This window comes from Athene noctua, chromosome 3, assembly GCF_965140245.1.
Source record: "Athene noctua chromosome 3, bAthNoc1.hap1.1, whole genome shotgun sequence".
Classification (NCBI taxonomy): Eukaryota; Metazoa; Chordata; class Aves; order Strigiformes; family Strigidae; genus Athene; species Athene noctua.
Window position 1 is genome coordinate 48,363,808 of NC_134039.1, and position 26,928 is coordinate 48,390,735.

At 38.5% G+C, this 26,928-nt stretch overlaps 2 protein-coding genes across 2 annotated transcripts in view; both read right to left on the reverse strand.

The window, feature by feature from the left end:
- The window catches only part of NUP107 (nucleoporin 107), a 30,308-nt gene extending 26,340 nt beyond the window's left edge, over positions 1-3,968 (reverse strand). The window contains exons 1-3 of the mRNA XM_074902895.1: positions 3,884-3,968; positions 3,008-3,093; positions 1,264-1,353 (exon numbers count right to left, since the gene is read on the reverse strand). Of these exons, the coding sequence (XP_074758996.1) occupies positions 1,264-1,353; positions 3,008-3,093; positions 3,884-3,891 (184 nt within the window). The 5' untranslated portion in view covers positions 3,892-3,968. The remainder of the gene's footprint in view (positions 1-1,263; positions 1,354-3,007; positions 3,094-3,883) is intronic.
- Positions 3,969-11,844: 7,876 nt separating this feature from the next.
- The window catches only part of RAP1B (RAP1B, member of RAS oncogene family), a 31,632-nt gene continuing 16,548 nt past the window's right edge, over positions 11,845-26,928 (reverse strand). Inside the window, exons 2-8 of the mRNA XM_074902896.1 lie at positions 24,136-24,220; positions 22,710-22,778; positions 19,858-19,914; positions 18,303-18,443; positions 16,356-16,499; positions 14,504-14,619; positions 11,845-13,090 (exon numbers count right to left, since the gene is read on the reverse strand). Coding sequence (XP_074758997.1) covers positions 14,533-14,619; positions 16,356-16,499; positions 18,303-18,443; positions 19,858-19,914; positions 22,710-22,778; positions 24,136-24,192 — 555 coding nt within the window. The 5' untranslated portion in view covers positions 24,193-24,220 and the 3' untranslated portion in view covers positions 11,845-13,090; positions 14,504-14,532. The remainder of the gene's footprint in view (positions 13,091-14,503; positions 14,620-16,355; positions 16,500-18,302; positions 18,444-19,857; positions 19,915-22,709; positions 22,779-24,135; positions 24,221-26,928) is intronic.

Below are 26,928 nucleotides of genomic sequence, written 5' to 3' on the forward strand. Positions count from 1 at the left end.
TTCACCCACAACTAGGGAGAAAGGCTCTAAGAAGATTACAGACCTTTTCAGAGTATGTTTACAGAAGACACTAGATATTACACTAAACAAAAAAAAAAAGCAGGGGCTACACAGAACTTGCCAGGAAACTTGAAAAATCATGAAGAATCAGTCTCTCTGGAACTATCCTTGCACCAGTCCCCCTTTGGTAATAACCCCCAACACACTCCTAATATGTGTCAGCTGATGCAGAACACAGGAGTTGAGATTGGGAGGTTTCAAGGGGAACCTGACTGAGCCACCATGTGTGGTTCCACAGCCCTTCTATGAGATACGCCACCTAATTGCTTCTCCTGCTAGTGGAGAGGGAAAACATTTACCAGTGGAACCAATAAATACACCTGGTAGAAAGGCTGGCAACAGAATTAACCTGACACAAGAACAAGGATGGAAAAATACCTGAAGAGACACTACACAACAGACAATCCTGAAGAATTAAAAGCTACTGTGAAACCAAAAGAAGACTGCGAAAAAGAAGGAAACACAGCAAACTAGACTGCTGACTAGGAAGGCAAGAATGAGTTTCAACATGGTACCTGAGAGAAACTGAAATGATACTGGACATACCCTTGTGCCAAACAAAAAACCACTGACATTCAACAATAGCAAAAATATATAACACAAACATATATATTGACTGCTACTAGGGTTGTTTTTATCCCATATTAATAAATGTGTTTAATTTCAGAATCACAAGTAGTTGAAGTTGAAAGAACCTCTGGAGATCACCTGCTTCAACACCCCTGCCAAAAGCAGTGTCAACTAGAAAAGGCTGTTCAGGACCTTGTCCAGTCAATTTTGGTTATCTCCAAGGACGGAGACTGCACAGACTGTCTGGGCAACCAGTTCTAACCTTCCTTTCATTACCTTTAAAGTTTTTTCTTATGTTTAAACAGAATTCCCTGTATATTGTATTGTGCCTATTGACTCTTGACTTTTTCACTGGGCACCACCAAGAAGAGCCTGGCTGTCTTCTTGCTCCCTCCCATCACATATTTATATACACTGACAAGATTCCCCTGAGCCTTCTCTTTCCTAGGCTAAACAATCCCAGATCTTCCCAACTTCTCCTCATATGTCAGATGCTCCAACCCCCAATCAACTTTGCAGCCCTCCACTGGACCCACTACAGAACATCCATGCCTTGCTTGTTATGAAATGCTGTCAGTTATGAAGTCCAAGTGTATCACTCATTTAACTAAATACTAAAGAAAGTAGTTGTACCTGGCTGGCGAAGCAGTGAACCAGGAGTTCGGGAAATCAACTGTCCTCTCGGCGTCATGTTTCCAATAGTGTCATCCAGGGATGTAAGAACTGATTAATAAGTTAAGAAACACTCTCCAAAACACACTTTTGGCTCTATTTGAAACAATTGTGAATACTTGGAAAAATATTTTTCTGTAGCTCAAATATTATGAAGATCTTGTCTTTCAGACTAAAGTAGAAAGTCCCATTCATAAGCCCAAGTTACGTCACAGAATGTTTCACCAGAAGCTTAAAAGCTGGAGGACTAAAAGGGGCACTGCAAAGTAAAGTTCAGAAACCTGATCACAACACATCTCGGAGACCTCACTTCCCATAACTGCTCAGATCAAAGAGAATATTTTTACCCCATGAGGAGCTGCTTTATGCTACATAAACCATAACAAGAAAATCTTGAGTCTGAATGCATTTTAAGAAAAGTTCTCTCTCAGTTCCAGGGTGCTGATGACTAACAAAAAAAGTCTCTGTTGCTCTCCTTCACTTCTTCCTGTCAGCAGCTAGGTTCAGTGCTCTAGGTATAGTTTACTAAGAAGTAGTTGAGTAAAAGTTTCAGTATCCTATATTTTATCAGTGTCCAAGAGCAAGGACAATATAAACAGGGCGAATATATCAATAGTTTTATTCTGCTTGCACAAAACAGAAGGATGAGCAAATGTACTGGATTCCTTTGCTACTGTAACCAGAAAACCACCATTATATTAGCTGTCAAATTACATAGGAGTTTTTTTTCTTATTGTAAGTAAGTGGGAGGAAAAAATTTTGTGAAAATATAAATCTATGTCTGTGCACTCCTCCTGCTATTACTGCGGATGGAAAGACATGCTGAATAATCACAATACTCTGATACATGCAAAAGAACATAAAACCATAAAATTAAGATATAATGAAGAAAACTTCCCTTTTTCAAAAACTCAGAGATGGAGTCAGCTATGGATCACATGGTTCTCTGGCCTGACATCAACCTGAGTTCATGAAAAAGAGTAAAACACCACCCTACACAAATGTGACAGCACAAGTTTAGGAGATTGGCAATGCAACATCCCTGCAGTCATATTTAACCCACAACCAAAATAATCAATCTAAATGCAGTCAAGAATTGACTATACAAGCATTTTGACAATCTCTTTACTTTCCCTGAAGTCTATAATCCATTGTGAATAAAGTGAATAATTCATTCTGAGCCATCACTACAACAGCTTTGACATGGTTTCAGACTACAATAGGGGGAAAAGGAGGGGAGAAAGAAAACCTTATTTGGAAGAAATACTATTCTGTGAAAAGACAAATTATTACATCTTTTGGCTTACCCCTAAGTTCTTCTGTAAAGGCCAAGTAATGTACCATGTTGCTGAAAAAGCAGTATTTTTCTAAATGAAACTCATCCAGACTTCCTACTCACACTTTCAGTCAGTCATTAATATCCCTCCCTACTAGATTTTAGATACTGCACTCGTAGTTTTGTTTTTGAACTTTTCCCCTTCTTAATGCACGATAATACCACACAGAAAACAGACAACAGAAGGGGAAAATATGAGACAGTTCAAAAGCAAAATTTTGACTGCAGAATAACTTACAGATCAGATAACAATTTCACATTAACATCAACATGCTCAAAATCACAGCAGTGGTAAAAACAGGTGCACCTTGTGAACACAACAAGCCATGATTAAAGAGAAGATAAAAAGTTTTTACAGAAAAAGGATACTAGAAACCCTTTTCTGAGAGCTTTGCTTCCGTCCAGGTCTGCCCATCTCTGCATCACGGGGGGATGACATGTCTCCAAAATCATTTCTAGAAAACAGCAACATAGATACAAAGTAAGCAGGTGAATCCAAGCAAAACACAACAAGATTTTTTTGTTGCTTCTACTAGCTCCACAACTGGGAAACTTAGACAAAGCATAAGTCACCTCTAATTCTGCTACTGATGTCCAGTTTCCTCTACTGAATATCTAATATTGCTCATCAGCATTGGAAAATTAGTTTGTCTGAAAAACCACTTTGGCCCTCCTAAATCACCACAGATTTTTTTCTTATATAAGAAAAAAACAAACCCAAAACCAAGCTAGTAAGATATGCAACAGTATTTGAATTTTTCATTGAAAAATTAAATTGAAAGAATGACAGGATTTCACTTTTTTTTTTTTTCCTTCAGATACACAAAATCACCACAGATTGAGCAAGATTTCGCGTCTTGCAGAAGGGGAAGAAAAAATCGTCAGCAATTATTAAAATTGAAAGAAGCCACAGGTGGACTGTGAAGGCCGCAGCTGTGGCTGCCTACGCAGGCCTGTCTGTAGAACACCCTGCAAAGGCCCGGCTCATTGATTCCTGCGCAATTAACATCTCCCGTTTAATCTATAAAATATTCCGTAAGAAATCAAACCGATTTAAAGTTTTCGGTTGACAAAAAAGCCTCCAACACCCCTCAGAAGCCGTCACAGCCTCACTGCGCTTTCCAACTCGCCCTGCGAGCACACCGCTGCCCCGCGGCCGATACAGGGGGATGGGCCTCACCACATCGCACCGACGGGACACCCGCACCCGGGACACCCGCACCGGTGCCGCCCCGCGCCCCGCACCTCTCCATGTCGGCCCCGGCCCGGCACAGCCCCGGCTCGAGCGTTCCCGCCTCCGGCAGCGCCGGGCCGCCACCCGGAAGGAGAGGGGCGGGCTTCCGCCCGCGCGGGGCGGGGCCTCCGCACTGCGCATGCGCCGCGGCCCGGCCCGCCCCCGCCCGGCTTCGGGGCTCCGGCCGGCGGCAGCACGGCCCCGGGGCGCGGCCCGGCCGGCCGTGGCGGCGCGGTGGTAACGGCCCGCCCTGCCCTCCTCTGCCCGGGCGGCAACTGTCACCCGCCACCGGTGCTCTCCTCTGTCACTCCCCGGGCAGCGGGATCCCGTATTAATAGACAAAGCTTAAAAACCCCTAGTTCAAAAGTTTCAGGTGCTGTTTAGATTATCCCATTGCACGGAGGAGGACTAAGCGGATGCGCAGAGTATTTTCTTGCACGTTCAGTTGGAGCAACCCACCTACCAGCCTTCGCAAGGATGAGTTTTTTACCAATTTACGACCAATTTTGTAAATTTAGCTATTTCTCTTCCTCTCCCCTTTCTCTCAGTGTTAACACGGACTACCGGCACCAACTTTCAGAGGTAAAGTAGTAACTACCATGCAGGATCAGTCAATGCTCATCTCCCTGGACATGCTAACAGTTACAAAATACCTCTTCCCTTCCTCCCCAAAATGAGTTTTGAACCTTTTAACTACAGAAAAAGTTACTACTCTTACCAGTACTAATGGCTGTGATGCCTGCAAGCAGTTGTTGCTAATTGCTGTAAAAGGCCTCAAGACAAGAATGCACCCAAGGACATCATTTTTGCAACTGTGATGAGTACAGACCAGACAGGTAGAGAATCCAGCAGACACCTGTGGAAGCCCCTCAGAGACCCTTCCCCAAATTTTAGTATGCTCACACAATGTATTAATGTATGCATTAGATTCTCTGGAGATGGGTGTGTACTTGTCAGAAATTACATGAATATTCATTTATTTTATTGTATATAATAAGTGTGCCCTTGTCTTTGGCATGTGCATTAGGTGGAATGATCCCCCGTGCATCCAGCACTGCATTAAAGAACGCCTGCCTTCTAAAACTCCAAACTAAGTCTTAGAGGGTTCTTGTGAGACCACAAATTTACAGCAACAACTGTACTACTGACAGTAGTTCATTTACATGTGTTCTAGTACAAGGAAAACGGTCCAAACTGCATTTTTAGTGTAGACAAGCAAGTTCTGAAAAAACACTTGCAAGTACTAAGGTGTATTAGGGGCTACAGCTCTAAGGGGGTACTTTGGGCAAATCAGGCATTTAAATTCCTTGTAGAGGGATACATCTGAAAACAGCTGCAAAAGGCATCAGAACTGTAAGACAGCATATTAAGTCCCAGAGGTTGCTTAAGATGCTGATAAAATGCCATGGCACCCAAGCTTGGTGGCATTGAAGCTGCTCAGGTGGCTGCACAGGAAGAAGGCAGTTGAGAAGCCTGACAAAGATTGGGTATGCAAGAACACAAGCAAGAATACGCTTAGGAAGTAGACTAGTCACTCAGGAAACATAGTTTGGGATTTAAAAAAAAAAAAAGTTGCCCTTCTATCGTGTAGACTGTCATGAAGGCACAAGTGAACTACATTCATTATGGCAGAAAACTGAATGTTAATCGAACTATTATACCCTAATTCAGTACGACATATTTAATAGAATTTACCTCTCAACACATTCTCTCAAAACAGTGTAGCGTTATTGTCTCTGTAGTGCAGTGGGAAATTCAAACATAGTAATGCACAAATTAGTATCTGGTTCAATTCTTTTCCAACAGTTAGCACTCTCAAGCTAGCCTTTTCTTGGGGCAGAAAAGTCTAAACAAGTGAGAGATGTAACGATCACACAGAATTGTCTAGGTTGGAAAAGACCCTGAAGATCATCCAGTCCAACCATTAACCTCACACTGACAGTTCCCAACGACACCATATCCCTCAGCGCTATGTCAACCCAACTCTTAAACACCTCCAGGGATGGGGACTCCACCACCTCCCTGGGCAGCCCATTCCAACGCCTAACAACCCCTTCTGGAAAGAAATGCTTCCTAATATCCAGTCTAAACCTTCCCTGGCACAATTTGATGCCATTACCTCTTTTCCTATGGCTTGTTACTTGGTTAAAGAAACTCATCCCCAGCTCTCTGTAACCTCCTTTCAGGGAGCTGTAGAGGGCGATGAGGTCTCCCCTCAGCCTCCTCTTCTCCAGACTAAACACCCCCGTTCCCTCAGCCGCTCCCCGTACGACCTGTGCTCCAGACCCTGCACCAGCTCCGTTGCCCTTCTCTGGACACGCTCGAGTCATTCAATGTCCTTTTTGTAGTGAGGGGCCCAAAACTGAACACAGGAATCGAGGTGCAGCCTCACCAGGGCCGAGTCCAGGGGTAAGATCCCTTCCCTGTCCCTGCTGGCCATGCTATTGCTGACACAAGCCAGGATGCCATTGGCCTTCTTGGCCACCTGGGCACACTGCTGGCTCCTGTTCAGCCGGCTGTCAATCACACCCCCAGGTCCCTCTCTGACTGGCAGCTCTCCAGCCACTCCTCCCCAAGCCTGTAGCGCTGCTGGGGGTTGTTGTGGCCCAAGGGCAGCCCCCGGCATTTGGCCTTAGTGAAACTCCTCCAGTTGGGCTCAGCCCATGGCTCCAGCCTGTCCAGGTCTCTCTGCAGAGCCTCCCTACCCTCGAGCAGATCAACACTCCCACCCAACTTGGGGTCATCTGCAAACTGACTGAGGGTGCACTCGATCCCCTCGTCTAGATCATCAATAAAGATGTTAAACAGGAGTGGCCCCAAAACCGAGCCCTGGGGGACACCACTCGTGACCATGATGGCAGAGAAGATGCCTCCTTCCCACACTGCCTCAAGTTTATTCAAAGCAGCGACAGATGAGAACAAAGCGAAAGTAGTAAGGTGGAAGAGAAATTAAGGCGGCAGCATGCATGCTTTAAAAAGACCCAAACCAATCCAATCTGTGAAAGAATATAAAAGATCTGGGGACCTTGGGAGAAGTTGTCTTAGTATATACAACCTCTTTAAGTACAGGCTGGGAAAGCACCTGAGAGGTGTAACTTGAAGTTTGCTCCAGTAAGAGGGCAAGTGTGGGGAACAGGACAAAAAAACTGGAGGTGTGTTTTCAGGCAGTGTTTTTTGACTGGCATCCCACTTCATATTTATCTAATGAGAGGAAAAAAAGGAAAAGAGAAAAAAAAAAAGTCTCATGCAAGCATCTTATACTTCCACGAAGCAGATGGGAATGCAAATTTTTCAGTCAGTGATATAAAGGACTCTGACTTTAAATTATTAAAAATTATAAATCTATCTTAAGTTTCACGTATTTGCATAAACATTGATCCTAACTGCAGCCATGTTTTCAGAATATCACCAGGGGTAGTAATGCTCCATACTTAAGAGGCAGGACAAGCAAGGACAACTCAGCAGCTAGCACAACTAACACAAAAACATGGCATGTTTATCATCACCACCTAAGATTCCTTTGCTCCCTACTAGTTTTCTTTCAAGTTAGTCGGCTTTACAGGAGGTACTAGGTTAAAGTTCAGGATATGCTTGCTAGATTAAAATTAAACAAGTAAACTAAGTCAAAACTCCAATTACCCTTTACAAAGTATGTTTTAATATAGACAGTGTACAAATCAAATAAATTGCCATAATGCATTCCTAAGCTGCATACATGACATCTGTATATACAAAATTGTAGTCTTAGTTCAGAACTATCAAAAGCAAGGGCACAGCATAGTTCTTGTGCAGTATGTGACAGCAGCAAAACTGCATTCAGTAGAAAGCAAGCCGTGGAACCTATACCTTTGCCTTTTTGTAAGGGAAGAAAGTTCATGTTTTTTTCCATCTATCTTAAAACACATTCCTGGGAGTGTGATTTTTTAGTACTTATAAAATTTAAATGTAAGGAAACTTTTTTTAAAAAACCAAAACAATCTCAAGCATTTAACTGAAGTGTATTATGTGCTTGCTTAGTATTAAAATACCTCTGTTTACTCTCAAATTAATGGTGATGGGGTCTTACCCTAAACAAATTGATTCCCATGCCTACTCCTATTGAAGAATCTCAGCTAAACCCCCTTTTTTATTAAAAGGAAAAAGAAAGAGACAAATTTGTAACTGTCATTTTATTTGTGTCTGAAAATCATGACAGTAGTACCAAGGGTCTTTGTTGTATTGGGCAGGTTACAAGCAGTAAGCCCAGTTTATGAGAGCTGGGATTTCACATGTAGATTTTTGTACCTAGTACAGGAGTGAAGTTACTGACTCCTCCCTGTTAGAAGTATAAGGTAAAAATGCCACGAAGTATGAAAAGGTAACATATACTGATGAAAGAAGGAACTAACTTCTACTATAATTTCACTCAGTATCCAAGATTGCAGAAATGCCCCCTCCCTCCACGTTTATGGTAGCCAAGACATTACAAGAATTAATTAGAAAGATTACAATGTCTTTCAAATGAAGTAGTTCTCCCCAGCCACAACCTCAAAGAAAAAAAAAATCCTGGTGGCAGTGAACTTTCTTAAAACCATGAAGCTGTAGAGCTTGTTGTTCAGCAGAACTAGTATTTCTTGAGGCTGAAGTGAGTACAGTGGAATTATGAAGACATTCCTTTCTCCATTCACAAATCTTTCCCTAAAGAACATCTCATTGAAAACAGGAAGCCACCCTCTGCTTGATGATTCAAAATGCTGAAAACAAATGGTTTTAGAGGGTATTAAAAAAAAAAAAATCCCCCCAAACACAGAAAAAAATGAAAAAGCAGCAAAATCCACATTTATCTGTTGTTTGAAGCCCAGATATTGCAGTATCAAGAACAAAATCAAGACTACAAACCAACTTTGCTTATAGTTCCAGACTAAGAATGTGAAGTTGCAACAAATACAAGTATCATTCCAGAGTTTACTTTATAGAACAGAGAACTTAAATTAGGTTTTAAGAATCTTCAAGTTGTTCATAAACCGTTCAAAGAAAAGCGTAAGGTGCTTGAGACTCAGAAGTGAGAGCCTAATTTGATTAAGAGCTCTGCTTCTCTAATGCTGCCTTAGAGAACTACATACAACTGCATTTTTTTTACATATTTGAGCAAGTTTTTATTTGCTTTGACTCTCCTCCCCATACACAAGCAAGATAAAAGCTATAAATTGAAGTATAGCCTAATGCTGTTGGGACAGCAGTTTAAAATTGGACAAAAAGCTTTCTGTCTATGCTGATGCTTGGCTGCATCTTCATGTAACAATTTAAGAAGTGCTATAGACAGCTGTATATAACTATTATTTTTGACCATTCACATCTAGAAATAACTTTCTATTGTTCATATGTCTAAACTGAAGTCTATCTAGAACTAGAGCAGTATTGTGGCAAAATTTCTCCTCCTTTAAGTTATTCCCAAAACTGGCAAAGATTAGAAAACTTTGGAAAAAAACCCATCAAGTCTGGTTCATCCATGATTTGTTTAGACCATTTTAAAAGAAGAAAATCCTCATCTTTAGTGTTCACCCATGAGGAAACAACAATTCTATTTACACCAGCAAAGGAGAACACACAGTTTAATCCAAATTCTAAGCTCCTCCCACCTCCCATTTCTAGCATTGCAGTATCAGTACATACTATGAAACAAACTTAATATCTAACTCTACAATACTTTTCCAGAAGTTAAGTTCTCTTATGCAGAAGAGCAATGGTGATTTGAGTTTACAGTTAGTTCATTTGGACATCCAAAACCATCTTGCAATGCCTCAGAATATTACTGTAAATTAGGCCAGTAGACATTAATTTCACAGAGTAATTTGAGAATGAAAAAGGGATTAGAAGCAAGTTATACGAAAAGTTTATACTGCAAGGAAAGAGTCCTAATATGAAGAGTGCAATTTCATTAAATAATACCTCTATTTTTCAGGACATAAACATTACTTTTTTCATAGAAAGCTCAGACATTTAAATACTGACATATACCAATTTCAGATTAGGGTAGAAATAAAGCAGTCACAAACTTTGTGTGTACTGTAAGCATAAGCTAAGTTTACAAGCAGTAATACATGTGTATTAACACTGAATTTGGAAAATTACTGCATTAGTTCTCTAAATATGAATTATGCATGTTTTCATCCAAAGCTTTATGAGAAAAGTTTCTGTACAAGTAGTTCAAGCATGAACTTCTTAAGTGTTGGTACACAAAGCAGTTATTCTGAAGATGTATGTTTGTTCAAAAATTTCAGCAAACAGGATTCTTTTCTAGAATTGGTAACTGCTTACATCGTTCCAATTCCTGTGGGGAACTGGACGTTCACTTCCTCAGCAGGAACAACTTCTTACGCTGCAATTACTTAGATATGAAGAAAATTCTTTCATGTGTTTTTCCTTACTCTTTGTGTCCATCACTTCCTCAGCATCATTTTGTCATGCATCTTCCCTTTAACAACCAGGACACTGCTCCCTTGAAGCTTGCCTAAGTTTTCAAGAAGAAAGTACTGGGGCTTAGGTATTACCCGGGTTATGATGTGTTGGCTTTACAAATCTGGCCTAAGTTCTAAATATTGGGGGTGGGTGGGAGGGAGTGTATTTCACCTTTTTAGCACAGTCTTTAGATGGTAAAGTCTGGAGTTTTGGAAAAATTTTACTTCCCTGGGGTTTTATCAACTGACACTAGGGAACTGTACGTTCACTTTTCCACAGAGCGACCAAGATTGCTTTGGTACAGAACCTTCAGGACAAAGCCTAATATTCACTACTCTTTGGCTGGACACTGAGACCAGACCAGGGCCCCCTCTCTGATGTTAAGAGTTTTCTCTCCCTCCCACCCAATGCTATCTGTACAGCTGCCTGGAAAAGAAATACATTTAAAATACCTCACTGATAAAAGGACAACTGGGACATAAAAGTGTTATAAGACCTGAATAAGCAGAGGTTGAAAATAAAAGGAGGAAAAATACCGATTAGATCACCAAGGAGAAAGGTACCTAGTGAAAACAAAATAAAACAAACTAGAGCATCCAGTGCTCCAGTCTCAGCTACTCTGGGGACCAGTCAGGATGCAGAGTACCAGAAGAGACATTTATGGGGATCAATCACGTCTAGTTCTAAAGATAAATGAAAAGGAATTTCAGTTTTAACTCTGCACAGTGAAAGAGTGTATTAATCTCCATTAAACAATGGTGATGACTGATGAAATTACCAGCAGGAAGGATCAGCTGGGCTCCATAATTCACTCTGGGTAACGTAAACTATCTCAAAGCTTACTGGTATTAGCCAACATAATCTGATTGAATTTGCAGGAATGGATTAGAACAAGCTCTGATAATTCTGTGCCAGAGAAACAGGAGGTACCAAGTATTTGGGTGTGACATTAATTTTCAGCAGCGCAGCCAAGATCAGGAAATCATCCACTGTCCACACATTCCACTTCACAGTCCAACAGTGTTAACATATTTAAAGTCCGCAAAACTCTACACTCAATACTGCAAGAATGTTCTCTGCAGATTTCCTTGAAACCAAACAAATATGGTTTAATCATGCAGAAAAAAAATCGCATTTTCTCCCAAGAGAATTTTTTTTTAAGCTACACTAAGTCAATTTTAACAGTGAATTCTTCCTGAAAAGAAGGAAAAATAGCAGGCAACCTATTTTCAAGTTCCCGAAACAGCCACTGATAGTCTAACCTTTGAAGACAAGATATTTTTCTGTTAGACTCTCCCTTACATTAGAACTTGGAATATTCCAAGTCTAAAACTGTATGTGGAATTTCAGTCAGAATTTCATCCACCCTAGCACATGGGATGCTATTAGAAGAAATATCTACGGCATGTATTTGTCAGAAGACAAAGTCATAATGGTTCCTTTTTGTCCTAAGATGTACGAATCTGCACTGTGCAAGAGATTTAAAATCAATATTTACTAGCACTACTAAAACACAAAACATTCAAGTAGTATATAACTGTAATGCAAGCCCTTGCATGGCAATCCAAATTTATTGAACTACTGATGCTAAGTCATACAAAATTGCACCACTTTAATTAAGGCTTTTAGTTTACATTTGGCCACCTCAAAGCAGTTGTAACATTAGGTTGGTCAATTTAAATACTGTGGCTCCCTGTTGGATATACACACAATCTTTACACCCAAACGTTAATGCATACAAAGCAACAAGGCATTGTTAAATAAATCGGCAAAAGTTAATTACTGCAACTTAGGCCCTGTGACCAATTACACATGATTAAAATTACTTCCCACATTCACATCCACAGTACTCTTCCACCATTTAACATCTCAACCAAAACGTTACACATGTAAAACAATCACTAACAGGCAAAAGTACTAAACCTGTATATTTGGTATTGCAAATACACTTATGCATGAGCAAGCAAGGGAATTCACAGTGAGAATCTACAGCTGCAGAAGCCCAAAAATGATTTACAAAAAATTGTTAAATCATTAAAAAATCGTTTTAAAATATACACTTCTTGTTGTAGACCCCCACTGTACACACAACTATAAACATTGTTCCCTATGTAAACAAGGAAAAGGAAACATACAATAAAAGGTTGAAAAGTCTGGACATTTCCTTCCCAACAGATATTAAAGGCCATGTCTTTAGTCAGACGTTATACTGAAAGGACTCTTAAAGACTAGATCACTGTCTCCACAGGTTTTTCCTAAAATTAAAAAACTATATAGCTGTTGTGTTAATCAAAGCGCTTTTGTACAATACGATGACGATGATGATCCTGTATTTCTTTAAAAAAGTTACAATAAGCTACAAATACCGATGAAGCAAAGTTATCTGGAGTAGTCTATATAGGAGCTCTTTGGACTTTCTTTTATTATGCTAAAATAGTGGTGCTTTTAGGATTTACATTATTGTACTCTCCAATAGAAAGTGGGGATTGTTGAAGTATACAGTACACAGTTTTCATACATGTACAACATTGGTGGATGAACAACGTCTCTTATCGGTAATACTGGATGTAGGCTCTGGTTTTACCAGTTGCATACACTTAGAATATTTATAAGTAAAAATCTCTCATGACACTGGAAAGTGATTAGAATGTGCAAACTGATGTAGTAGCTTTCATCCATTTCTTAAAGGGTACCACCACAGGAAAGTCCATTTAAGATGTTGGTAGGTTTAATAAAGTTGGAATGCTGGCACTGTTGAATTGGGCAACAGTTCTTCAGACCTGTAACAACAAAACATGAGGTTAGTATTAGTAACAACTATCTGTCATTGCTCTTTAGTTAAAAGAAATAAAGCAGGAACTAGCAAAGTTGTTAGCAAACAAACTTAGAAAATAACCTTATCACTTCTCCTCTACTAATACAATTTCTACTGCACACATACAAGTAACAGACTATCTCAATTCGTAAAACTGGATTGGGATACACCTGGTAATGCAAGCTGAACTATGGCAATAGTATGTGATGGGTGGGACTAGTTTTGCTTACAGTATGGTAGTTCCAGTGACTTTAAAAACAAAAACACATTTGAAGGATCAAAGCTCCTGAATCAAAAGACCAGTTAAGGAAATGAACAGCCATTTCTGCCATCCCTAGCTAATACTTTTGGAACCCTCTCAGTTTTACTTTGAGCTAATTCCAGTTGTTCAAATTATGTAAATTTTAATACTGATACCAAAAAGAGTTAAACATGGCACGATTTGAGTATTAATAAAAGCATGCAATTTATGACAGTGACACATCCTACCAGGATCCTCCAGTCTATCAGACGACAAAATAATGAATCATAGCACTGAAGCAACCAAACCACCATTTGTCCAGTAAAATTGAAGGGCATCAGATGAACAGGCAACTTGCATGATGTCAGGTCAATCAAGAGAGTCCTCTGCCCATACTAAGGCTTGGAGGTGGAAAGAGGGAAACAACCAGCCCAAGAACAACTTGCAGAAAAAAATTCATGCCTGCTGGCTAACTTCTGAAAAGGCTTGCTTAAAGAGCAGGCTGGAGCTTGCTTGAGCCTTCAGCCACATTCTTAAAGCGTGGATTTAGTCATGTAGAACATTAGCCAACTGCCAACAAGTAAGAAATTGATCTAGTAACCAATAGCTCCAGGTCAAATATTTGGAGTGTTACAATGATCACTGCACCATTCTCTTCCAAATGTATGAATTACAATGCAGCCTATAAAATATCCACTGAGTCCAAAGAAAGCAAGCTAAATTCCCAGGACATCATGCAAATACATGCAGGAGTTCAATGCAGGAAGTGACATTTTAGCACACAAACTACAGTATTTTACAGTGTGCATTCCTGATAATTGAGCTCTTGCAGTACATTCTATCAGCCTTTAAAAGAGAAAACCCCCAAAAGCTAAAAGTTCTGAAGTAGCAGAACAAACATTGTTAATGTGAGCTCTATCAACACCTTAAAGCTTGAAAAAAATTTGATACCTTGCATGTATTTGTAGTTTTGACTTTGGGATGGCAAAATAAAGACCATAAAAATTTCTATGATAATGTAAATCAAGAATTTCCCGTGCTGTTCTGCATCAACAGCTACCACAGTTGTTTAAGTTTTCTGGTGGTTGTTTTGTTTGTTTTTAATAACTGTAACACAGAGAATTTAAAAAGGTTTACCTGGCTCAGAGCTACAGTACAGCTATGTATTAAAGTAGCTGACATGATGACTTTTTGCGTGCTTTTCCAGGCACTGGAGTTTTTCTGTTAATTTGTCGCACAAGGTCATAAAAGATCTGAGAACACAAAAATCAGTTGGTTATTAGAATTAAAAGGCTTCTCTCACAACCCTATGCCTTGAATCTTCACACATCATGTACTCACATAACCAAGAACCCCTGTAAATATTTAGTTATCACAAATCCATAAAGTTAAATTGTAAACGGAATACCTGAATGGGGTGTTTTTCTGTTCAAGATAATTGTCTACCAAGGGTTTTCCACTTCCAATTAAGTAAACTGGAAAGGCATCTATAATCTCCAGCTATTCAATCTCTGGGTCAAATTTATCTGAACACACAGAATATATGCTACAGTGATCAACTACTATAAGCTATTACTTTGCAATTTAGCACTGAGGTCAAGAAACAGGCCACAGCTTTCTTCTAACTCAAATCACTAAGGATATTCTTATAAAGGAAGTTCTAATAAGTTTTAAATACACATTTTCATGGTAACTCAAGTACACTGCATATTCAATAATAGTTTCTTGTATTTGAATGAGATGATGCTTTTCCAGATACTTTAAAAATACTGAAGTCTAGAGAATTATTTCAGCAGCCTCTCTTCAGACTATAGCATGATAAGCATAACGTTTCCTAGAAAAGTAACTCATGTATGAGACTCACACCTTGAGTCTCCTAGAATTCTAATTGGAACATGATTTTGTTGAAAGGCTAATTTAAGACAAGGCTACATACTACAATTAAACAGCATCTGTTTCATTCATAATTGACATTGTTCCAATTGTTTCTGCATCTCTTAAATCAAGGAAGTCCTCATACTAAAGCCAACTGAGCAGTTTCCTAAGCACAGGCTGCAAAGCAAAAAACATTCCAGCAAGGGCTTTTAGTATTTGATGGAAGTTCTAGTTTATTAAACATATGACTTTTTATATAGTTGAGCTGATTAATTTGTGTTTAAGAAAAACTGAATAGTTTCCAGAATTTCCCAACTAATTAAACACACATTACTTATTCTTGAAATCAGCTGTGCTTAAAAACACCATACACTTTTGATTACATGCAAGCCTTGCACAGAGGCCCTTAACTTGACTGATGCTACCAACACTCTTTTCCAGAAAACAGAATGAACTGTAGGGTTTATCATAAAACCCAAGCTGTTCCAGCAATGTAAATACTAACAGCTTCTTTCTCTAAAAAATTTTTGCATCCCTTTCTTTATGCTGGCACTCCCACTGGATAAGCAGCCATGCACTACAGCAAGTCCCAAAAGCACACGTGTTTGATCAGTCTCCTAGCTCCTGCTAACTAAGTAGCTAGATAGTAGAGAAGGCTTTTGCCCTGTTTTCTTTACGGCTTTAAGGACTTAGCTCTTTTAATGATCTTTTTTAAAAAAAAAAAAAAAAAAAAAAAAAAAGAAGTCGTCTAGCAGTACATTCTCAGTTGATAGAGACTGTATCAGCTAGGGAATGTAACAAGAAAAAAGAATACATATGAATATAATTTGGAATTTCATATGAAAGTCAATATTCATATGAATCTAATTTGAAAACTAATTATACTAAAATTAATGTAATTTGAAAAAGTCCCAAGTCAAACCTAAATGCATCCCTTAATATAAACATCTCACAAATTGTCACAGTAGTAGGGTACAGTTTTGTTCATTATAGTGAATGTTATTCATAACTTTGTTAATTCTTCCTTGACAAACAGTAAACATTTGGTTACCAGAACACACTGTCCCATCCTTCTCTCCCTGCCACCCGTCCTCCCATAGGTAATGTGCCTTACCTCATTAACATTTATCTTTGATTTTGCAGAAGACTCTAAGAATGCACAGTTATTCCATTGCCTTGCTAGGTTCTGACCTTGTTCCTTTCCCACAACTCTTTCGTCTTCCAAGTCACACTTATTGCCAACCAGAATCATAGGCACCTAAAAAACAATTTAATACCAGCAAATGGAATTAACATTTTGGGAAAACACAATGTAAATGCATACCTAAAACCCTATCTGAATCCTTAGAAGGTCCTGACTTCCAGAATAATCAAGCTCTTGTACAACTGAAACTTAAGTTTACAGTTGTGCAATACTTTCACCTTCAAGTCACAGTGACTGCATTTTTTGCCTGCTGTTTGGCAGGGCAGGGGTGGGAATGGTTTGAGGATTCAGTACACTGCCAATTGAGCAAACTTTGCATCTTCTAGATGACCTAATGAGATTTTTAGATGTTTAAGGCATCAAGAAGTCTACTGAAGAATCTGCCACAAGATTGTTACATGTTCAGAAATCCTGGAAAAAAGTGGCCTGCACTGGGTAGCATGATGAAGGACACTAAAGATCCTTTCACCATTCCTCCACCTCCAATGTATCTGTACTCCTTTCAAGAGCAGTTTTCCTCACACAGTTCTTATTAGTAAGATAATGCACACAGAGAGAAGAAACACGCTACCTTATCAAAATTACTAACTACAGAAAATTGACCTTTGTCTCAAGAAAAGACAATCACACAAAGTTTGTTTGGGTTGTGGGGTTTTTTTTCTTTTACTAATTTAAGGACACAGCTAAGTTTCTCCCACATTCAAGTGTTTGAAAAAAGGTTTACCACCATATTTTGACCATTTAATTTCCCCTCACTGAGAAAGTCAGTCATGCCTAGGCTTTGTCATAGGGAAAACTTTATGTAAATTTTGGTGAGAACTAAAGTTGCAACTTGAAGCTCATTATCTTTCTCCTGATATTACGGAATGGTTTTCAAGACTGAGAAGAGTGTTCTAAAAATGAATACAATTCCAAGGAAATACTACCAAATCACTTCTAGAAGGAAACTGCTGAACATAGGTAAGACCCACAAATGCTTATGGTTAATAAAGTGTAAGGTGGTTTGTATTTCAAAAGTCACAATGAACCTTCCTGAAATGGAAATGTTTAATACATTCTGTATCTGCTGACAGCAGAAGCATATGTGGATGCATGCAGTAAGGAGGGCACCAAAAGTTTCCATGAGCACAGTTCAAATGACATAATCACACTTAAAAATTGTTCATTGCTTCCTTCTTAAAAAAAATTTTTTTCTTCCTGATGGCTACAACTTTCAAGGTGCTTCTGTTAAAAACACACTCTTACTGCTATTTCACATTTGAAATACCTTTCTTCCTTTTATTAAAGGCCTGAATATTCACTTCCTACAACTGCAGTAAGTTTTTATTAATCAATTATAAACTGGAATGGTTTAGCCTCACTTTATAGCTTTAATAATGCACACTGAAATTGTGTGGAAATAGTGTGACCAAGATTACTTGTAAACACACACACAAAATACAAAAGCTACGTAACATGCAAGTTTAAAGCTACAGTACTGTCTTCTGTAAGAATTTAGAAGTTTTTGCTTTTAAAACACCATAAACAGCAGGCATACTGAAGAGAAAAATTAAACTGTAGGGTTTTTTAAACTTTTATTCATAGTAATTGATGTAAGAATAGAATTGCTTTAGGAATGTTTTCTACAGTACTAGTGAATAAGGTTATACTCAGTTTCAAAGAGAGTATTTTAAAGGAAGAGATTAAAAAGACAATTTTTTGTATACCACATGACAAATGACAATTTTCCAGTTTGCCTTAAGAACTGCATTTCTGTACTATGCACCTATTAGTCGATTTGTCTCAAAGCGTGGAAGCAACCACAGTGTACACATTACAACTAAATCTAAGTATTAAGCATTGTTACAAGATGCTTACATCATCAGTGTCTTTGACTCGAAGAATCTGTTCTCTTAGATCCTGTAAATCATTAAATGTGGACTGTGCTGTGATGGAATATACTAATGCAAAACCTTGTCCATTTTTCATGTATAGGTCTCTCATTGCTGTAAACTGTTCCTGTAATTAAAAAATAGATACAGATGTTGCATTCAATTTGCACTTTCCTTGCACAAACCACTATATACTTCAGGTCAACAAATATGATGCATTTGTGCCCCCTTCCCCCCTTTATAAACTGACCAACATTTTACTGTTTGACTATAAGCATTATAGTAAACTAAACTGCTTTTAAAGTAATTTGAAGTTTGGAACATTATCTGGTGTGGCTGGACAACATCAAATATTGCCTATACCCTGTGAAAAAGTCTCAGAAACTAGAGTAATTTCATAAGAGAAGAGGTGCAGTAGAAGGTAATGTATAATCCATAGATTACATAAATTACATTTCTCCCAAATCTCTCCTTACATACAACTTTTTGCATCTCCTGATTGTTCTTTACAACCCATCGTAAAGTAAATGCATCCTTTTTCAGCCTCCGTTTTGTAGTCTAGGCACTTTCCTATGTTAAATTCTACTTTAATTTTCACAAGGAGATTGACTAGAGGATGGAGACATTCCATAGAGGTCACATTTCCTAGACTTTGGTGACAACTACAATATTGTGTATGAAGACTCGCTGGGGTGCTGCACAGCACTATTAGGACTTCTCCCTGTTTGAAAACTCTCACCAGCAGTATGACTGTGGAATAGGATTTGCCTTTCACACGCTGGTGACTCTGCTATCTTGTGCCTGATCACTCACTCACCAAGTCCCTTGCTGTATGTCAGATGAAAAGCGCCATTTATTTCAAGAGAACAGCCACTCCATCCTTCTGTAGTTTTACATGTCCTTACTCTAATATGGAGTTTAAACAAGTTATTATTGGACCAGATTACTATTACAGTTCAGAGAACACATGTTACACTCCAAGGGTCTTGAGTTTATGGTCACTGGAATCAGTGAAGGAAACGATGGGTTTCAGTAATTTTGAAACTAGTCAGAAAAATCTGACCAGTATGCAAAGGGTCAGCACAAACCCTATGCTTTGACTTCCCATAAGCTGACTAAAGATATACTATTTTTATCTCAATGTCAGAGTACATCTCACACATTAAAGAAAAAGGAGATGAGAAGAAAGCATTTAATTCTCTACAGCAACAGTCACTCAGGTTTGATTTCTATTGGGCCTACGTTTTTCTCTGGGCAATATTAAAACTTAAAACAGCAGCACAACCTCTTTTAAAATGCTCAGTGTCATGCTTCCCGTGTTACAGAATATGAGCTCACAGAAAACTTGCCATCAATTTTGTGCTGCAATACTCAAGTTTTGTTTAAATACTAGTATGTTAAAGAACATCCTTTAATCCAACGCACTGACCACAGTTACTCTTTACAAAATGAGGAAGGAAATGTATCACCATTTACATCCCTACAGCTTTTGTTGCTTTTAACGCTGTACATCAGTGTTTAGGAAAGCTGGTTTTACATACCGTTCCTGCAGTATCTAAGATTTCAAGCATACACTGTTGTGCATCTACTTCAACTTGCTGTCAAGAAAGAAGGATGTGGTTAGAATTTTCCCTCTTGCAACTCTTCCCCCTCCAAAGGCACCAGGAATTGTGTGATTTTTATAGGCAAATTCATAGTGCATAAAGCAACATAATGGCTTAAGAAGTTTATATGGATATACACTTTGAAAACAGTGGGAAGAAGCCTTTCAAAGAGCCCTAGTGACATTTTCAAAAGCAACATCAAAAACCAAGTACCACTTCACACAGTGATTAGGGATTTTTGATTATTAAAAAGGAGGCTACTAAATTTGTAATGATGGGTATCAGCAACTAGCACAACTAATTTCTTCTTGTTTCAGGGATCATGCACAGATTTAAAGAAAAGAACAGGTGAAAGCTAGAAAATTGGATTGGCACACTAATGCTCATTTAATAGTAATTTAGATCAACAAGAGAATAAGTAGTACACGGCAAGCAATAAACCAAACAAACCACTAAGAGGAGTGTCCCCAAAACAAGCCTTTAGTGACATTTATTAGGAAACTGATCCAGCTTAGAAAAATTTGGAAAAAATAGAAGGTTTAAGAAGTCGAATCAGTTTCTGTATCTACTTCTGAACTCCTCCATCTGGTTTCTACCTCAAAAAAAATTGGCTGTGAGGGCAGTGAAGGACACAGAAGTACCCTCAAGTGTTCCAAGCAGGCTACTCACTTTTTCTTTTCTTTCATGCTGTTGGTACACTTCACTTGTTTCCACTTGCATGTAAAAATTCTAGTTAGCAGATCAGCACTCAAAGAATTTTGCATCCCTATTCCTGATACATGCATTATCACTAGTTTAACTTTGAGCTTGTCTTTTGTTACAAGATTTGAGATCGGGAGGTGGGGAAGAGGAGTATTTCCACCCCTCTCACCTCCCCCATGTCCCCTAGGGATGTAGATTCCTTCAATAACCACTATTTTAGCACGTATTGCTGACAAAGTTATTCAGCTAATTAAGCAGCATTTATTCCTTTTATGAAGAAATATTTGGGGAGTAAACCAAGGCATCAAGTTTCAAGACTTCATGCTCAATTATTTAGTTCCAGACAAACTTAAAATATTTCAAGCCATATCCTCTCAACTTCAAATATTACTAAATTAGATTTAACCTTAATAGTATCGAATTGAAACTGCCAAACCAATGCATTTTAAAGTCACCCAAGTCAGGAAGCAAGTTAGAATTGTAACAGTGAGGGGAAGAAAACAACTGCATCAAGTATTGTCCAGACTTAAGTAAGACTTCAATAATCTGGCTGATTTGAAAAGAAGATTTCACAGAGAGATTCCTAGTCATTTCAGGACCAAACCTGAAAGGAACATTATAAGATCTCTGCTAAAAAAAAAAATTAATTAGCAAAAGGCAAAATTTCTTAAGATGGCTTTACTTTTTCAGGCTCCATGGAAACAGTCTTTGGAAAAATTCACCCAGCAAACATCATGAATCTAGTATGACCTGAAGAATGTAAATACATAACAAAGGAAAACTTTTCACTTTAGTTCAGCTTGTGAATATTTTTGAGGTCATTTATTGGGCCCGAACCAGCAAAGTCCTACACCAAACATTGGGATAGGGTCCAAAATTCCTGCTCCTCTAATACAGGAAAAGTAAATGGCTATACAGAATTTGTTGTTGCTGTTGTTTCCTTTAGTAAGAGTTCAGCTTTGGCTGGAAGCCCACATGCTTAAAACAGACTAGGATTTTTCCAGCATACTGATTTCTATGAGGTCAAAGAAAACAAGTGTGAAATTATCATTTTGCTCTCACTAATTCCTCTTCTGTTCAGAAGAAATTCTGGTGACTACAGGCTGCAACAGCTATTAATGCAGCCTCTTTATTCCAATATAAATATAGTCCAGTGCTGAAAGAGGAAGTCCTGCAGTTTCTGTCCATTCCCAGCTACGGTTTGTGCATCTTGCCTTCCCTGTATAGACACTAGCATTTTTGTGGCCACATGGTGAGCTACATCAGAGTATCAATGCATCTGAAAAGTAATTCAGCAAAAAAAAAGTAAGATTAAGAAACAGACACAGCCGAAAACTAAGTTGCTTCACCAAATGGTTAACTCTTTTGCAGTCCAGATGTAAACTATCTTAGCCTGGAATATTAATCATGGTCTCAGCTGAAACTGAAGAGTGAGCAATATGGAGATTCAAGATGACACAAGCAGAGTCAGACCTTTCAGCCTGTTATGCTGAAAATGGGAAGAGATAAACTAACAGACCACTGTGTTTGTTCATTCATTATAGGTTTGTGTTAACTTATTAATAAAACAACAATTCATCTAATGGAAGTATATCAAGCTATCAGTTAAACTGTTAGGAATACAGTATGGTTCCAGTGTTCTAAAGGCGAGTATGAAGTTGTTTTTAGCAGATTTTCTAGTAGCAAAGAAGTGTAGAATCTCAAGCATACAAGTCCAAATCTACCTGCAGATACTAAGACACACAAACGAATAATATTATAAAAAATAAAAAGCAGTAGTGTGTTTTGGTTTGGGGTTTTTTCTTGTTTTTTTCTGTTTGTTTTCTTTAATCAATATTCCCAATTCTGACAATTAAATTACCATTTTTTACTGACTAGCTAATAAGGTATTATGTTTCAACATTAAAAAGCTATTCTTGAATTATTCCTTTTAGACAGACTTTAAGAGCACCTTTACATTTCAAACTTGTTAAGTTACCTGGTACTATGTGGCATTACCAGGCATACCCTTTTTCAAACAATGACTCAAATATTTGACAATATGCACTGCAGTTTTTAAGTTTAAGTTAGAGGTCTTTTCCATATACCTTTCTGTAGGAGTCTTCTATCGTAGGATCGTATTTTTCAACAAATATGCCTTGAACAAACTGTACAGTCTGCAACAAAAAAAGTTCTTGTAAGATTCTTCTTGTATAGTCACATTTTGTGAACGCTGCACAAATTACTGTTCTAGGTGTACACTTTTTGAAGGCAAGTTAAATGACTGACATAACTATAAGAAACATCAGGAAGTTAGATATATAGGCCTATTTAAGTACTGTTAGATGAAGCAATGCTACACCTTTATCCACTCCCACTTGGAGAGCAAGAATTAAAGCATGTATTAATTTAAGGTTTGTCTCACTCTTAGAATCATTATTAGTTTTTAGTTGAATAGGATACTATACAGCTGCATCGCTTTTACATTTGCATTTAGAACTACTGCCTCTTCTGCTACTTATCTGCCAGCACAGGAATTAGTCAAAAAATGACTGCCAGCATTTACTAGTCTTTACTAGACTCAATAAGATATTCCTGTGTACCTAGCACGTAGAAGTTTTTAGCACAAGGCAAATGGAACTTTAAGACTCAATAGCTAAGTCAGAGCAGACAGGTTCAAATCCAGAAATGCTGCAGTAAAATAAAGAATTCAGAGGTGAAGGAAAAAGTTCTTTCACAATCTAACATGATTTCTCATTTAAGTTTTCCTTTAGGAACCACTCGAAGATAATAGTTCTTACCTGACAGAGTAGGCCTCTAGACCTTACTTTATGACAAGGTGCACAATTGAACTATAAGATGTGAAGTTCTTAGGTAGGCTGAGAACATCATATTCTGTGAACTTTTTTAGTGCTAGTCTAGGTCTGACTAAACTTTTCTGTAATCATTTAACTAAAATGAATGAATTCTTTGCTTTACAATATCTATCTGCCACAGGTACCTACTTGCAGGGAAAGATGTAGAAAACATGTTAAACTTCCTACAAACATGCAAATATATATTTGTATTTGCATAAAGCAAACATTAGTGCTTTAGAGACTGCTATCAAACATTAAGCCAACAGCATCCTGAACACCTTTCTAGAGACAGGAATTACCAAGGCCAGACACAGGCAAACCAGTTCATTGTGTGAGTTTCATGAAGCAGCTTGATCTCCCATAGAGCTATGGCTTCAGCGAAGCCAGACACCTTCACATGCATGCTGTGGCTATGCACTTCACTGTGTAAGTCAGACAGAGATCTGACCGAGCACCATCAACCAACACCATACAAAAATATAGCATGAAAAAGCACACCAATGGATGTAGGTACACCCAGGAGAGGATGTACCTATTCTAGCCAGTCATTACTTACATTTGCTCTTATTTGTGCACACTGACATAAAAGAAATAGGGGTTAGTAGAGAGCGTATTAGAGGAAAGATACACAAGAAGCCTAAGGAAACATATTTGAATTGTCTCACAAAGTACTTACCAGAGCAGACTTTCCGACACCTCCAGAACCAAGAACCACTAGCTTGTATTCACGCATGATGCAAGAGATAAATCACCTCCAACACCTAGAACACACAATAAATTACCATTTTGATCAATAGAACAACTATTTTAGCATTACTGCAGCCACTGTAAGATTGCGTATATAACAAGACATAAACAATTAAATACCGATATCAACTGACAAATGCAGGACATACACCATTATCACCAGGCGTAACCCAAGCAGGCTATCACTTTAATTATTACACAATATGGAAACTATGGACGGTTATTCAAGACACAGTAACTGCTGAATGATGCTAGTTTTTCACCTAGCACAAAGAAAGCAGCTCCAAGGTTTTCTTGCCACCAGGATTTTAACACTTAAAGAAGAACCATTATTCATGCGGTATCTAGCCTAATTTCATAGTTAGTACAGACTTGGAGAGTTTTTTAAATGGAGATCTTTATATCCCGCAAAAGAGCAATTTAAAGAAAAGACAAAACCAGATTACAACTCTCTGTAATAAAGAACTCGGTGTCACTATCTTGCCAAAATAACACAGGTGTTCCAAAGAAAGTGTGCAAGTATCAGGAAGAACTGCTCATACCCATGTGCACATATCACTCCCTCAGAAACCTCTGGATTGATTCATCTCCTTTATTTGGAGTAAGGAGGAATTGGGCATAGAAACCAATTTACTCTGATTAATAGGCCAGTTACACAGATGAACACACCTCACTGGGTGGTGTGCTGTAATCTCATAACCTTTTCCAGAAAAACTACAAAATCTCTTCTAGTCATGCAAGAAAGTTCACAGCACCTCTCAGCTACAGTGCAGCAAGCATTAAAGGTATTTCATAGGTTTCTCATGATCTTTCATTCACTCACATGAAGGTGCTTGCACTATCTCTTGCAACAGACCAAAACCAACATTCCCAAGAGCCATACAGATGCCTAGAGACCTTGTTAAGTTTTACAACCCCTGAATTCACAGTATTGAAAAGGTTTATCGGGTAAACAGCTGCTAATGTTTGTTATTTATGGGAATAATACAGTAATTCTAAAAACATGTCTCAAATTTCACAGCTACTACATCCTCTCCTCATCCACCCCCCAAACTTATTTCATATCACACAAGGTTTTGTAATTTCATATACATGCACATTCATGTGTAAATTATTTTGTTCATACGAGCTGACATGCATGAAGCATCTCCAGTCTCCTCTGAAGAACTGAAAGCATCAGCATGCTGACATAAAAAACCCCAAACAACCAAACAAGCAAACAGAATGGGAAACTTTTCTAGGTGACAGCATCTCTTTATTTGTATTGTCATTTACTTGAAATAACATCCAAAGTTTGTGTCTACTGACCAGAAGTTTGTTCTATACGCAGAAAGTACAACCATGACACCATAATCCAGTTCACTATGCACGATTTCATAAAAGGGTTTAATTAATTTTTAATACAGTGGCCATTTTCAAACTATCAAGTCTTAATGCAGCTACAATAAAATGCAGCAAACCATGAGATACAGGATCTCCTATACCTCATTACTGCTATCCCATAAAGAAATGCTGAATAAACCCTACTACAGTAAAACTAACGGTTACTATTAATAAGAAACAATTATCCAATAAGAGATAGCATGCATTTTCTCATAAATGCTAAACAAAGAATCAGAGACTTGTATGAGTAAATTAAACCAACCTTTTCCCAGCAAGCAAACATTTTTCAAAAAGAACAGTAGGATCCCAGAAGTCAGTTTTCAAAAAAAAAGCCTTTTTAAATCTGAAAGTTGATTAATGTTTTCTTAGTTATCTAACCACAGTTATAATGACTGTTTCATGAATAACTGGAGGCAACTAAAAATATCCTTTTGAGGCCATTCCTTCCCTACAAGCTAGATCTGTCCCTGCTCCACACTAGCTAGCATGGCCGCCTACAGCAGTCTGCCAGGTCTGCTTGCTCATCTTTGTTGAAAACCGACCCAGCAAAACCAAAACACAGCCACAGATTTTGGGACATATCTTTGGGTCATACTACTCAAGAAAACATTCCTCTTACAGTGCTGCTCGTAACTGAGTTAACAGGACTGTTACTGCTGCCCTGGGAAGATGGTCTCAGTTCCTTTCCTGCAGGGGCTCTAGCACTTACCAGATTGAGTTACCCATTTTCTCCTCTTTCTGCTCCTGCAGAAAGATGAAACCTTCCACAACTGATGAATAATTTGGGGGCTGGGGGAGAGGGGAAGTGCAGGGAATCCAACACAGGTGCTTGTACAAGGTAAGCAGCAGAAGTAAGGTAAGACAGACCCTTCTCATCAGCAGTAATCTCACAGTATCTCTGGAGTCACACCATCTGTTAAGTGTTTACCACAAAACACTAAGATGATTTACACAGAAATCAGAGCACCTCCATGTTAGTCTCCATCTTTTCCATCACTGATTAACTTCACATTGTCAGAGGACTGAGAAGTCAAGAGGTCAGGTCCTATTTAATTTGCTTCTTACAAATACATAATGAGCAATCTCTCAATTTATCTAAACTATTCCCTGCACCTTAAGCAAGCAAAAGGAAATAATTGACCTGATGTCCAGCAAAGCAGGTCTCTCCACAGGTTCTGCTACCAATAAATTTTGAGACTCTTCAGTGATTTACCCACCTAATAGAACATCTTTTCACTCCTGACTTTAAACACTGTGTTTTCTTCCCTACATGGATTTTTTACAAACATGGACCACCAGAACCACTGACACAGCAAGTTTAAGCTATTTGGCACCGCTG